Here is a 14743-nt window from a genome sequence, read left to right on the forward strand (position 1 = left end):
AAAGCTTGCCATTTCCATAGTAGGTATTGTTCTCCGTTTCACCAAAGTATCCATGAATTAGAAAACAACAGCAGGGAATTAATAATGTGATCTAGATACCATTGCAAAGCTTCCATTCTGAGTCCAGTTAAGGTAACTTGTGGCTAAGGTGCTTTCTGTAATTAATATTGAGTTTGTCAGCAAAGCAGGTTTTAAACAGTTTGCCAGTGTGGTGAATACCAAGCATAACTATTTTAAAACATAGGTTGAACACTGTTCTAAATTAGTCCTTAGGCTTGGAAGCTTAATCAGGTCCAGGTCAGCATGGAAACACTGGCAGGGTAGTAGAAGGAGCTTGTACTACTGCTGTCTGTTCGGTTTAAAAACATTTGTTTATGGTAGTGCGCGCACTGTGCTCTGTGCTTGACAAAGATTCAAGAAGGAACATGGGTCCTGTCCAGGGAGTTCACAATCTAAGGACAGAGAGAGAAAGAGACAGGCTAGGGAAAGGAAAATAACAGGCAAATTAATATGTTAACGTCCTATCCTATTGTTAAATAGCTGACTTCAGTTCTCAGGCTTTTCAGTCCAGTACCTTTTTATGAATACTGTAGTCACTTAATGCTTTAAAATAAATCACCTGGAGAGTTTTTTGTCCAGTTGTCTAGATATACTGAAACGTTAAGTAGTGAATTCTGAATAGTTGCTATATTAGGGAAGGTTATATCCATTACTATTTGGATAAAGTTAACAATATGTCAGTGGTTCCCAAACTGGGGTTCGCAAAATGTTACAGGTTGTTCTCCGGAAAAAAATTCCCTAATGGCGGACAGAGTTGTTTCTAGGGACCCCAGGTAGCATGGGGCCAGCAGCCCAGAGCCCCTGGACTTCCAAGAGCTAAGCAAATCAAAGCAAGCATATCTATCACACTGAGGAGATTTAAACTTCAAGACTCCTTATAAGAAATGGAAAGGGACGTGGATATTTTTTGCTGTTTTTAAAATTAAATAGGCAGCTAGTATTGTTTTTAAAATTATTATGAAGAACAAGTTTAAGCTTTGTTGTAATGTGCGTTGTTTGCCTGGACTGCTCCAGACTTGAATGCTTGTATAGGAGGAACTTTTTGAGTTGGCTTCTTAAATACCTTCATCCTGTTTCACATCTGATACTCCTGGATGAAACATAGGAGCCTTGTCTTATAACCGGCTTATTCAAAGTGATGCAAGCTACAAAAGTGAGATCTTGGATGAGTGTTGCCATTTGCATAATGTAATAAAAATACTGTAACGATAAATAATAATTAATAATAATAAATAGTGGGTAATAAGCCTGGCATAAAAACAAATTTTATATTTCCAAGATCACTGCTTTTATAATTTATACTCAGGTAAAGGAGAAAATACCTGGAAATATTGATTTTTAGAGGGGGTTCGCAAGACTTGATATTTTAGTGAAAGGGGTTCACTGGTTGTTAAAGTTCGGGAACCACTGCAATATGTTTATAGGAACTTAGATTGAGAAAACCCTACCTATTGGAGCAATGATTCATCTGAAATGTCTACTAGACAGATTTACTTGGACCTACAATTACCTTTTTCCTTTTCTCTAATGTCTGTCAAAGAGCAATATGAGCATTTCAGAAGGGAAAAGTAATAACAGGAGAGACTTTTAGAAGAAACTATCGGTAGTAGATTTTTAGAAGAGACTGATTTCAGTGGAGGTTTGTATCGAAGTGGGGTCTGCCTGTATGGATCTAGTTGTAGGATCAGGGCCTTGAAATTATTATTTTTGTATGCCTGTACCATATAATAACTATAGGGAATTGCAGTAAAGAAAATAGTCACACTTTATATTGGAATAAAATTATATTTCATAAAAAGAATAATAAAGAGAACTTAATAAATGGGTGATCAATTTTATAGATTGTGCTTATAACCATCTATAACACATACTACTCATGTCTGTAACATGCTTGTAAATATCTATAATTTATTAACTCATTATAAATACTTATAAATGTAAAAGAAATGGTCTGTAATCACCATTTAATCAATTTATTTGATTTTGAATCCATCATTTGGAATGGGAGGGAGGAGACAACAGGATAGTACAGAGACAGCAAATATTTTGGGGACTTTGCTATAATGGAGGATTGAGGTATATAGATTTTCTTTTAGTGCTAGTATCTTATTTTTTAAAAAGGTAATTAGTTTGCTACATTGGGAGAAGTATACCACCAAAAAGAGAAAATAAAATGGTCTCAAATGGATTGCACAGGATGTAAATTAGCACAGATCTAATACTTACCTTTCATATAATGCTTCTCATCTGTGCTTTTACAAAGAAAGAGAGGTATTCTACTTCCATTTTACAGTGGAACTTAAGGCACAGAGCATTTCCAATGATTTGCCAAAAGTCACACAGCAGAGCCAGGGACAGAAGAACAGAACACAGGTCTCTGAACTTCTCGTTCAGTTCCTTCATCACCAAGTCTCATCTTTTCAATTTGACACTTTATGTATATATCAAGGTTTACTGTGTATTTGCTGCCATATTTATAATTAAGGCTATGTTTTAGTCACGGGTATTTTTAGTAAAAGTTATGGACAGGTCAGGGGCAGTAAACAAAAATTTACAACCCATGACCTGAACATGACTTCTACTATATACCCCTGACTAAATCTTGTGGGGACTGGCCCGGGGGTGCCGCAGGGACTCGGGGAGAGGGAGGACGGCCCAGGACCCCCGCTGGTGCTGGAGGGGTGCAGGTGGCAATGCACAGCCCAGGACCCCCGCTCGTGCTGGGGGTGGGGGGGTTGACTGGGCCGGCAGGCTCCCTACTTGGCGCCACACTTCCCGGGAAGTGGGGACGTCCACCTTGCTCAGCTCCTAGGCGGAGGTGTAGCCAGGCAGCTCTGTGCGCTGCCTCTGCTGAGATCGCCGGCTTCGCAGCTACCGTTGCTGGGAACCGCGGCCAATGGGAGTGGCGGGGGACGGTGCCTGCAGGCTGAGGGAGCGCGCAGAGCTGCATGGCCATGCCTCCGCCCAGGAGCTGAGCCAGGCGGATGTTGCCACTTCTGGGAAGCTCCCAGAGGCAAGCACCTCCCAGAGCCAGCCACATCCCTGAGCTGCCCCCGGGCCAGGCGTACCAGCTGCTGCAGAAGTCACAGGGTCACGGAAAGTCACAGAATCCATGACAAACTCGCAGCCTTATTTATAATTGTTAATGGAAACTTACTGATTTTGTTTTTTTAATAGATCTCTATTGCTGGCTGAGCTTGAAAAGGAAGAGAAAGAAAAGGACTGGTATTATGCTCAGCTTCAGAACTTGACTAAGAGGATAGATAGTCTCCCTCTTACTGAAAATGTAAGTATCTACCATAGCAGCTTATTGTCTCATGTGACTGGTGCTGTGATGTGCATTTTGATGCTCTGTATATTTTATAAACTAGTTAAAATTCTTTTTTTGTGAAAAGAGTGTTTCCTATGCTCCAAATAAATATCAAATATTCTGTTTAAATAATATAATTGCACTAATACCAGCAATTGCCTGCTTTCAAATGTCACTTTACAAGGAAAAATCCATGCAAGAAGTCCCCCTCATAGGGAGGAACATGGTGAAATCTCATGCTGTGTTAATTAAAATATGCTATTTTAATAGAGTATTTTTACTCTTTTGACGTTCTACATCAAAGTCCTTAATTTCTAGCAGCTTCAGAATTTTCTTTAACTTTGAGAAGCAGTATTATGTTAGCCAAAAATACAGCTTCAGTAGTGAAATATGGGTATAGATTTTGCAGATGCAGCTGACCCTCTGGGACTTCGCTTTGTCACCTGCAGCACCATAAATGGGAATGAAAAAAATACTACAGCAACACTGACTTTTTTACTATGAATAATTAAGGCTGAGGACTTTAGCAGGAAACATGTACTGTATTAATAAACTTTTCTGAAACAGTTTTAACAGTACATGTGTAAGGGTAAAGACGCATGTCATATTATGCCAATTGTATCACATTTGAACAAAACAGTTTTGAATCATAGAAATGTAGGTCAGAAAGGGACCTCAAGAGGTCACCTAGTCCAGACCCCTGCACTGAAGCCGGGCCAAATATATCTAGACTATCACTGACAGGAATTCTCAAAAATCTCCAATGACAGGAATTCCACAACCTTCCTTGGAAGCCTGTTCCAATGTTTAGCTATCTTTATAGATAGAAAGTTTTTCCTTCTGTCTAACCTAAATCTCCCTTACTGCAGAATAAGCCCATTACTTCTTGTCCTACCTTCAATGGACATGGAGAACAATTGATCACCGTCCTTATTATAATAGCCCTTAACATATATGAAGACTGTTATCAGTTTCCCCCCCCTTAGTCCTCTTTTCTCAATATTAAACATACCAAGCTTTTTTAATCTTTCTTCGTAGGTCATGTTTTCTAAACATTTCATCATTTCTATAGCTCTCCTCTGGACTTTCTCCAATTTGTCCACATCTTTCTTAAAGTATGGAACCCAGAACTGGAGACAGTATTGCAGCTGAGGCTTCACCAGGGCTGAGTAGATCAGTGGAGTTACCTCGTGTGTGTTACATTCGACACTCCAGTTGATACACCCTAGAATGTTAGTCTTTTTTTGCAGCTTCATCACATATTGACTCATATTCAATTTGTGATCCACAACAATGCCCAGATCCCTTTCAGCAATACTACTGCATAGCCTAGTGGTCCCCAAACGGTGGGGCTCACCCCTGTAGGGAGCACAGAGGAATGTTCAGTGGGGTGCAGCAGGGCCTGGGCCAGCCCCTATGTGGGGGAGGGGAGGGAGCACCATCCAGCCCCTCTCTGCTCCCAGCTCCACCCTGGCCTGAGCCTCGGCTCACAGCCATGGCCCCGCTCCTGGTCCCGGCCCCAGCTGCAGCCCCGCTCCTGGACGCAGCTGCAGCTTGAACTGTAGTCCCTGACCCCCACTCCTGGCCCCAGCTACCATCCGCAGCTCCCTGTTGGGCACGGAGAGGTTCCATTATGGGTAAGGAGGGTCACGACACAAAAAGTTTGGGGACCACTGACATAGCCAGTTATTCCCTATTTTGTGTTTTCCTTCCTAAGTGTAGCATTTTGCCCTTTATTGATCTTCATCTTGTTGATTTCTGGCCAATTTTTCAAGGTTGTTTTGAATTCTAATACTGTCTTCCAAAGTGCTTGCAACCTGTCTCTTGGTGTCATGCATATATTTTAAACACAGACTTTTCACTCCATTAGCCAAGTAATTAATGAAAGTATTGAATAGTACCGGACCTAGAACAGACCCCTCTACGACCTCACTAGATGTGTCCTCTCAGTTTGACAATGTACCATTAATAACTACTCTTCTAAACTTTTATTTTTATTGTTTTTATATAAAATATAAACACATGCACAAGATGGAAATATCCTATAAAAAACAAAATTCAGCATTCATTATTTACAAAACCTGGAAAAAAAACAAAAATGAACAAAAAACCCTGAACCCCCATTCAGGTCATGCAGGAGATCAATTATTTAAGTGACTAAACAGATAAATAAGCGAGACCATAACCTATGAGTATCAGGGACTAATATATACTAAATTGCAAAAGTATGCAATAGCTTCATGTCTGACCAGACATCCTCATATTTCTTCCAAGCATTTCCATTAGAGAATTAAAATTCTGATACACCACAGATCAAAAAAGTGCTAGGTAGCTTTATTGCAGGAACTCATCTAGCAGAAATAGATGCCAGTAGAATCAAGAAGGAATATCATTCATCATTGAATTCTAAGAGCAGAGGCACATCCATTCTAATACATAAAAGTATAACTTTTCAATGTATACAGACTTATCTGAGCCTGAAGGAAGATACATTCTTCTTGAAGGCTGTATCAATTTCAAAAAGCTAATTTTAGGAAGCATTAACAATCTTAGTGAAGGTAATTCTGAATTTTTCAAAAACACTGCAGACAATCTTTCTAATAAAAAAAAGACAGTCCTGTAATGCTGGGAAGCAATTGGAATACTATGCTAGATAGGCATCTGGACAAATCCAGTTACAAAGCACAATAGGCCAACCCTCATTATTAATGAATTAACTTGATTTAAAATACATTTTGAAACTGAGGCACCCTCAGGAGCATGACTATACATATTTCTCCATAGTACATTCGTCTTACTCCAGAACTGACATTTTTCTTGTGTACTCAGAACTGATTCCAGCATGCCTAGAAGCAACTATTGATAATATATTAATTTCATATCGTGCTCCAATTATACTTACCATTAGGGCTGTTGATTAATTGCAGTTAACTCACACGATTAACTAAAAAAAAAATTAACTGCGATTAAAAAAACTAATCACGAATAATCGCACTGTTAAACAATACAATACCAATTGAAATTTATTAAATATTTTTGGATGTTTTCTACATTTTCAAATATATTGATTTCTATTACAACACAGAATACAAAGTGTACAGTACTCACTTTATATTTATTTTTGATCACAAATATTTGCACTGTAAAAATGATAAACAAAAGAAATAGTATTTTTCAATTCACCTCATACAAGTACTGTAGTGCAGTCTCTATCATGAAAGTGTAACTTACAAATGTAGATATTTTTGTTACATAACTGCACTTAAAAATGTAAAACTTTAGAGCCTACAAGTCCGCTCAGTCCTACTTCTTGTTCAGCCAATCACTAAGACAAACAAGTTTGTTTACATTTATAGGAGATACTGCTGCCTGCTTCTTATTTACAATGTCACCTGAAAGTGAGAACAGGCATTCACATGGCACTTTTGTAGCTGGTGTTGCAAGGTATTTATGTGCCAGATATTCTAAACAGTCATATACCCCTTCATGTTTCAGCCACCATTCTGGAGGACATGCTTCCATGCTGATGAGTGCTAAAAAAAATAGTGTGTTAATTAAATTTGTGACTGAGCTCCTTGGGGGAGAATTGTATGTCCCCTGCTCTGTTTTACTCGTATTCTGCCATATATTTCATGTTATAGCAGTCTCAGATGATGACCCAGCACATGTTGTTTGATTTACGAACACTGTCACTGCAGATTTGACAAAACGCAAAGAAGATAGCAATGTGAGATTTCTAAAAATAGCTATAGCACTCAACCTAAGGTTTAAGAATCTGTTGTGCCATCCAAAATCTGAGAGGGACAAGGTGTGGAGCATGCTTTCAGAAGTCTTTAAAGAGCAACACTCTGATACTGAAACTACACTACCTGAACCACCAAAAAAAAAAAAAAATCCACCTTCTGCTGATGGCATCTGACTCAGATGATGAAAATGAACGTGCGTCGGTCTGCTCTGCTTTGGTTTGTTATTGAGCAGAACCCATCATCAGCATGGATGCATATTCCCTTGAATGGTGGTTGAAGCATGAAGGGACATATGAGTCTTTAGCACATCTGCCACATAAATATCTTGCGACACCGGTTAGAACAGTGGCATGCAAACATCTGTTCTCACTCTCAGGTGACATTGTAAACAAGAAGCGGGCACCATTATCTCCTGCAAATATAACCAAACTTGTTTATCTGAGCGATTGGCTGAAGCAGGACTGAGTGGACTTGTTGGCTCTAAAGTTTTACATTGTTTTATTTTTGAATGCAGTTACATTTTGTACATAATTCAACATTTGTAAGTTCAACTTTCATGATAGAGATTGCATTACGGTACTTATATTGGGTGAATTGAAATATACTATTTCTTTTCTTTTTTTACAGTGCAAATATTTGTATTCAAAAATAAATAGAAAGTGAGCACTGTACACTTTGTATTCTGTGTTGTAACTGAAACCAATATATATGAAAACGTTGAAAACATTAAATAAATGGTATTCTATTATTGTTTAACAATGAGATTAATTGCACGGTTAATGTTTTTAATCGCGCAACCACCCTACTTACCATAGAAGCTGATTGTACCTCATTGAAATTTTCTGGGTGCAACCTGAACACTGCTACTAAAAGATGCAAAAACATTTTCCATAGTTGATTCAGTCATCTCTAACATTGTACAAGAAAATATGTACACAGTTCCTCAGCTACCATCTCTTGGGAAACTCTGAAAGCTACTGTAATGGGTGAATGCATAAAGTATGCCACCCGAAAGGAGAGAGAGAGAGAGACTCAATTTACTAGACTTATTGTCTAGTAGGTGAGTTTCAGAGAATGCACAAGATTAACCCAAATAATGAAAACCTCCTATGTTCTCTAATCAATACCAAATATAAATATAATGAAAGCTTATCCAACCAAGTCAAACTGACACTCAACAGAGTCAAACAAAGATATTATGAATGGGGAGATAAAGCACGTAAGCTGCTTGCCATAGAACTTAGGATGGAACTAGCCAACAACAATATTTCTTCCTTATTACAAGAAGATGGGAGTGCCATCCTTGAATCAACAGATATAAATAATCAATTTAACCAATTCTATCAAGCTTTATATAAATCAGACAACCAGTTTGACTCTAACACATTTGATCATTTCATTGCAGGCCTACTTTTTAATACCCTAACTTTTTAATACCCCACTTCCGAACAATTGTTGTTTCTGGACAAAGCTTTCACAAAATAAGAGATTGAACAGGCTACAAAAAAATATGAATTCCAGCAAGGCTCCTGGGATGGATGGCTTTCTGGCAGATTTCTACAAAACATTTTGTAATTAGCATCTTCTGTTCTTTCAAAGGTTTCAGAGTAGCAGCCGTGTTAGTCTATATTCGCAAAAAGAAAAGGAGTACTTGTGGCACCTTAGAGACTAACAAATTTATTTGAGCATAAGCTTTCATGAGCTACAGCTCACTTCATCACGAAAGCTTATGATCAAATAAATTTTAGTCTCTAAGGTGCCACAAATACTCCTTTTTGTTCTTTCAAAGGTCTTCATTGAAACATTCCAAAAAAGGAACCATGTCTCATGAAATGAGAACTGCTTTAATTACTTTAATATAAAAGAACAAAAAAGATGGTCACAACTTCCTCCCCATATCTATATTGAACACAGATTGCAAAATAATTGCAAAAATTTTAATGACATGACTGAACACCATCTTCCCATCAATAGACACTCAAATCACAGTAGTTTCATTAAAGCAAGATTAGCTGCTGATAATAGGAGAAAAATTGATCACTTGATCCAGAAAATTTAGATATCAAATGTTCCCTCCATAGCCTTATCTCTAGATGTGCAGAAGGCCTTTGAAAAGATTGAATGGCTTTATCTAACGGCTGTCCTAAAAAAAATTCAGATTTGGACCAATATTCCTGAATTGGGTCAGTGTATTATACATCTTTCATTAATTAGTCAACTCACCTTTTTTATCCACTCTGCAAACAAAGATTTAATACGTTTTCGCCAGCCAAGTGTACAACTATATTAATTTAGTATAAATTAATGGAATTATTTCTGCCATACTTCAGCTAAAAAAAGGGATGTGACTCCTTTTTAATTGCTCTCTTGAACCACTGGCAATGTATTTCCTTCAGCACTCAGACAATGAAGGGTTGATTATAAACAGGGAAGAACACAAAATCAGTTTATATTCTGATGACGTTTTTGTACTGTTCATAGAATCATAGAATGTAAGGGTTGGAAGGGACCCCAGAAGGTCATCTAGTCCAACCCCCTGCTCGAAGCAGGACCAATTCCCAGTTAAATCATCCCAGCCAGGGCTTTGTCAAGCCTGACCTTAAAAACCTCTAAGGAAGGAGATTCTACCACCTCCCTAGGTAACGCATTCCAGTGTTTCACCACCCTCTTAGTGAAAAAGTTTTTCCTAATATGCAATCTAAACCTCCCCCACTGCAGCTTGAGACCATTACTCCTCGTTCTGTCATCTGATACCATTGAGAACAGTCTAGAGCCATCCTCTTTGGAACCCCCTTTCAGGTAGTTGAAAGCAGCTATCAAATCCCCCCTCATTCTTCTCTTCTGCAGGCTAAACAATCCCAGCTCCCTCAGCCTCTCCTCATAACTCATGTGTTCCAGACCCCTAATCATTTTTGTTGCCCTTCGCTGGACTCTCTCCAATTTATCCACATCCTTCTTGAAGTGTGGGGCCCAAAACTGGACACAGTACTCCAGATGAGGCCTCACCAATGTCGAATAGAGGGGAACGATCACGTCCCTCGATCTGCTCGCTATGCCCCTACTTATACATCCCAAAATGCCATTGGCCTTCTTGGCAACAAGGGCACACTGCTGACTCATATCCAGCTTCTCGTCCACTGTCACCCCTAGGTCCTTTTCCGCAGAACTGCTGCCTAGCCATTCGGTCCCTAGTCTGTAGCTGTGCATTGGGTTCTTCCGTCCTAAGTGCAGGACCCTGCACTTATCCTTATTGAACCTTGTTAAAGAATCCCTTCTTATCAGTCCCATATAGTTGACATCTTTGGTTTTTATATTAACTGGAATAAATTGCAAGCAATGGATATATGCAAAAGACCAGATCCTTCTCAGTTTCAGCATTTTCCATTTCAGATATACAAGGAAATAACTTATTTAGGTATTCAGATTTGTCCTAATCTTCCCAAAATTGTTTCTATAAATATGGGCTATATATTAAAAGAAATTTCAAAGGATGTAGAGAGCTGGCATCTCCTCCCTCTATCCTTTACTGGGGGAAGAGAAATAGTCAAAATGAATATCTGCCAAAGATTGACTTATATTGTTAGCCTGTTGCCTTGCAAGGTCTCTCCCTCACTCTTTGCTCGAATAAGTGGGATGATCATGCAATTTATATGGGATAAAAAACATTCTCATTTGTCACACAATACCCTAAAAACTTGGGCAACTGGAGACATTGGGTTGCCAGATTTCTATCTATATTATCTAGAATTCCGAATGTGTCCTTTTGTAAGGTGGTTCTCTTCCGGTGGCTTTAAATACACGCGAGTCTGGTTTGAGATTCAAAAAAGTTTAGCTATGCTGTTTGCTTCCCTCTCTTCTTTTATATACATAGAGAGGCTACCCACACCCATAGGGAAAATTTTAATCTTTGCAACTTCATGGGGCATCTTGCAACATATTATGACAATTACATCATCCAGTCTTGCTAAATCTCTTCTTGTATCACTGTGGAAAAACCCACGCCTAAGGATCAAAGCCAACCTCACACTTTCCATCCATGCAATTTGGATAGAAGAAGGATTAACAAAAATTAAAGATAAAATACAAGATGATAGATTGATCTCCTTCAATTACATGTGTAACAAATATCAGCTACTGCTGTTTCACAGTTCTTCTTTCAGTGGCTATGCTCAAGGATTCATGCAAGAATAGGGAACAATTCATCTATTTCAATTATCTCATCTCTAGAAGAACATATTAGGAAATAAGGAAACAAAAGTCACTTTGTAGGAATTACTTATAGGTGACTTAATGCTTTGCAGTACCCTCTTAATCTCAGTCTCAAAGAAAAATGGGGAAAAGAGTTTATCTTCACCATCTCAACAGAAATCTGGGAGGATATCTAGGTTAATGTGAAAGATTCAAGTTCTTTATCCTTGTGATGCTTCCAGAACAAGATATTAAAAAGGTACACTGGACTCCAGAACAATTGTTTAAGGCTAAATGGGCAACACACAGTGAATGTTGGAGATGCAAACAGCCACATGTTAAGTACACTATTCTGTATACCTGTCAGAAAATGCATGTGTTCTGGAATGCTATAGTTTGTGCTCTCTCAAAAACTTTGTCACTGTTTTCTTTTCCAAGCTTGTATATTTTAGGGGTGCTGGATGAGTTGGTATTACAAGTTAACATTAGGAAACAAATTGCAGTAACTGTGTTAGTGGTCAAAAGAGTTATTTTGAGAAAATGGAAATCTGCAGTTCCTCCCTCATATGCAGACTGGTTTAGTGAGCTATCTACAAATGTATTGATGTAAACAATGACTCTGCCTAATAGATAACTATTGTTTGAGTATGGTTTATTCAACCAATTTTGTACCCACCATACAGTAACTTCATCTAGAACACGTTTCCCTAGTTTTCTTATGAGAATGTCATGTGGGATTGTGTCAAAAGTCTTACTAAAATAAAGGTATATTGTGCATTTTAATATATGCACTTTAATTCTGTTTTCCACCAGTTCAGACAGCCTGATCCTGCAAAGTGCTGAGCAACCTTAGCTCCCACTAAAGTCATGAAAAAAAGCACTAGACATTGTTTGACTAACTTCACTGGGCGATGAGTTCTTAGCACCTCATAGAAATAGACTTATCCATCTCTCTCACTCCTTTTTTCTTCCTCCAACCATGCTCTTGCTCTTACTGTCCAACATCCTGAATTGTTACCTCCTGCCTGAATTGTTACCTCCTGAGTGCTAACATGATCAGGGAGAGTAAGTTATTGAACAGTGCCTCAACCAGAGAGGGTGTGCGTAGCTCAGGATACATTTTGTAACCTGTGCAGAGGAAGAACAGTGGTTCGGCTTTGGCATGTGCTGGTATGCCAGACTTGTTCACTATAATAATTTTCTTTTCTTTTAAAGTCTTACTGTGCTCTTTCTGTTTCGAGCACATTAAAATCACTGTCCCTGTTCCCTGACTGTCTTCCAGTACCCCCTACTTAGTTGGAAGAAAAGACACTGCTTTCAGTGTTGGAGGCCAGATAAATCAGAAGATTACAAAATTGAACACCCAATTTGTTTACTGTTTCTGAATCTTCCCTTGTTAGTTTGACTTTAAGCAAATAATTATTATATTCCAAATTTACAGTTGATTCTCCGTCCCTTCTTCTTTTTTTACACTGCATCCTTTAAGATCTCAAATCATCTTTTCATTTGCTGGCACAAGAGCCTAAACTAAAGATATTAGCATTCATGTCATTGTTGCCTACTGAGTTATCTGGTTTCTTATTTATCATTATTCGCTGGCGATCTGGAATGTTTGTGCAGAGTACCCATGATTTTAGTTATCACATACACAGTGTACTATATTTAAGTAGGGTAGTTAAAGAAATATCTCATGCAGGTGCTAGCAGTCAAAATTCCATTGTTACCCATTAGACTGGGGTGGCCAACCTGAGAAGGAGCCAGAATTTACCAAAGTACATTGCAAAAAGCTACAGTAATATGACAGTAGCTCCCCGCTCCCAGCGCCTCCTGCCCACCGGCATTCCCGCCAGTCAACGCCTCCCCCTCCCTCCCTGCACCTCTTGATCAGCTGTTTCGTAGCATGTGGGAGGCTCTGGGGGCGGGGGGGGAAGCGGGAGGAGCGAGGGCATGGCAGGCTCAAGGGAGGAGGGTGGGAAGGGGTGGAGTGGGGGGAGGGCCTGTGGCAGAACCAGGGGTTGAGCAGTGAGAACCCCCCAGCACATTGGAAAGTTGGCACCTATAGCTCCAGCCCTGGAGTCGGTGCCTATACAAGGAGCCGCATATTAACTTCTGAGAGTCGCATATGGCTCCGGAGCCACAGGTTGGCCACCTCTGCATTAGACAGATTATCTCTTTGGGGCAAGCACCTAGCACAGAGGGACTCTTGTAATGGAACTCAGATATATTTGAACTCCAACAAATTGCCTGCCATTGTACAAAACTTAGAAGATCTAGTCTCTGCTCTAGATTGTTAAACTATATTGCAGACATTACAGTCCACATATAGCAGTGTATAAATGTAAGGAATATAACATTAAAACTAGGGCTGTCAAGCGATTAAAAAGATTAATTGTGCAATCTTTTTAATATAAATATTTTTGAATGTTTTATACATATTCAAATATATTGGTTTCAGTTATAACAGAGAATACAAAGTGTACAGTGCTCACTTAATATTTATTTTTGATTACAAATAGAATCATAGAATATCGGGGTTGGAAGGGACCTCAGGAGCAGGACCAATCCCCAACTAAATCATCCCAGCCAGGGCTTTGTCAAGCCTGACCTTAAAAACTTCAAAGGAAGGAGATTCCACCACCTCCCTAGGTAACGCATTCCAGTGTTTCACCACCCTCCTATTGAAAGTTTGTCCTAATATCCAACCTAAACCTCCCCACTGCAACTTGAGACCATTACGCCTCGTTCTGTCATCTGCTACCACTGAGAAAACAGTCCAAATCCATCCTCTTTGGAACCCCCTTTCAGATAGTTGAAAGCAGCTATCAAATCCCCCCTCATTCTTCTCTTCTGCAGACTAAACAATCCCAGTTCCCTCAGCCTCTCCTCATAAGTCATGTGCTCCAGTCCACTAATCATTTTTGTTGACCTCCGCTGGACTCTCTCCAATTTTTCCACATCCTTCTTGTAGTGTGGGGCCCAAAACAGGACACAGTACTCCAGATGAGGCCTCACCAATGTCAAATAGAGGGGAACGATCATGTTCCTCGATCTGCTGGCAATGTCCCTTCTTATACAGCCCAAAATGCCATTGGCCTTCTTAGCAACAATGGCACACTGTTGTCTCATATCCAGCTTCTCGTCCACTGTCACCTCTAGGTCCTTTTCTGCAGAACTGCTGCCGAACCATTCGGTTCCTAGTCTGAAGCGGTGCATGGGATTCTTCCGTCCTAAGTGCAGGACTCTGCACTTGTCCTTGTTGATCCTCATCAGATTTCTTTTGGCCCAATCCTCTAATTTGTCTAGGGCCCTCTGTATCCTATCCCTACTCTCCAACATATCTACCTCTCCTCACAGTTTAGTGTCATCTGCAAACTTGCTGAGGGTGCAATCCACACCATCCTCCAGATCATTAATGAAGATATTGAACAAAACTGGCCCA

At 39.5% G+C, this 14743-nt stretch overlaps 1 protein-coding gene across 8 annotated transcripts in view; it reads left to right on the forward strand.

Annotated features, from left to right (window-relative positions):
- The window catches only part of APC (APC regulator of Wnt signaling pathway), a 202977-nt gene that overhangs the window by 100180 nt on the left and 88054 nt on the right, over window positions 1–14743 (forward strand). For all 8 annotated transcript variants that reach the window (XM_048849761.2, XM_048849763.2, XM_048849769.2 and 5 more), the window contains one exon: window positions 3238–3346. In XM_048849761.2, the coding sequence (XP_048705718.1) occupies window positions 3238–3346 (109 nt within the window). The remainder of the gene's footprint in view (window positions 1–3237; window positions 3347–14743) is intronic.

This window comes from Caretta caretta, chromosome 5 (genome assembly GCF_965140235.1).
Source record: "Caretta caretta isolate rCarCar2 chromosome 5, rCarCar1.hap1, whole genome shotgun sequence".
NCBI classification, from domain to species: domain Eukaryota; kingdom Metazoa; phylum Chordata; order Testudines; family Cheloniidae; genus Caretta; species Caretta caretta.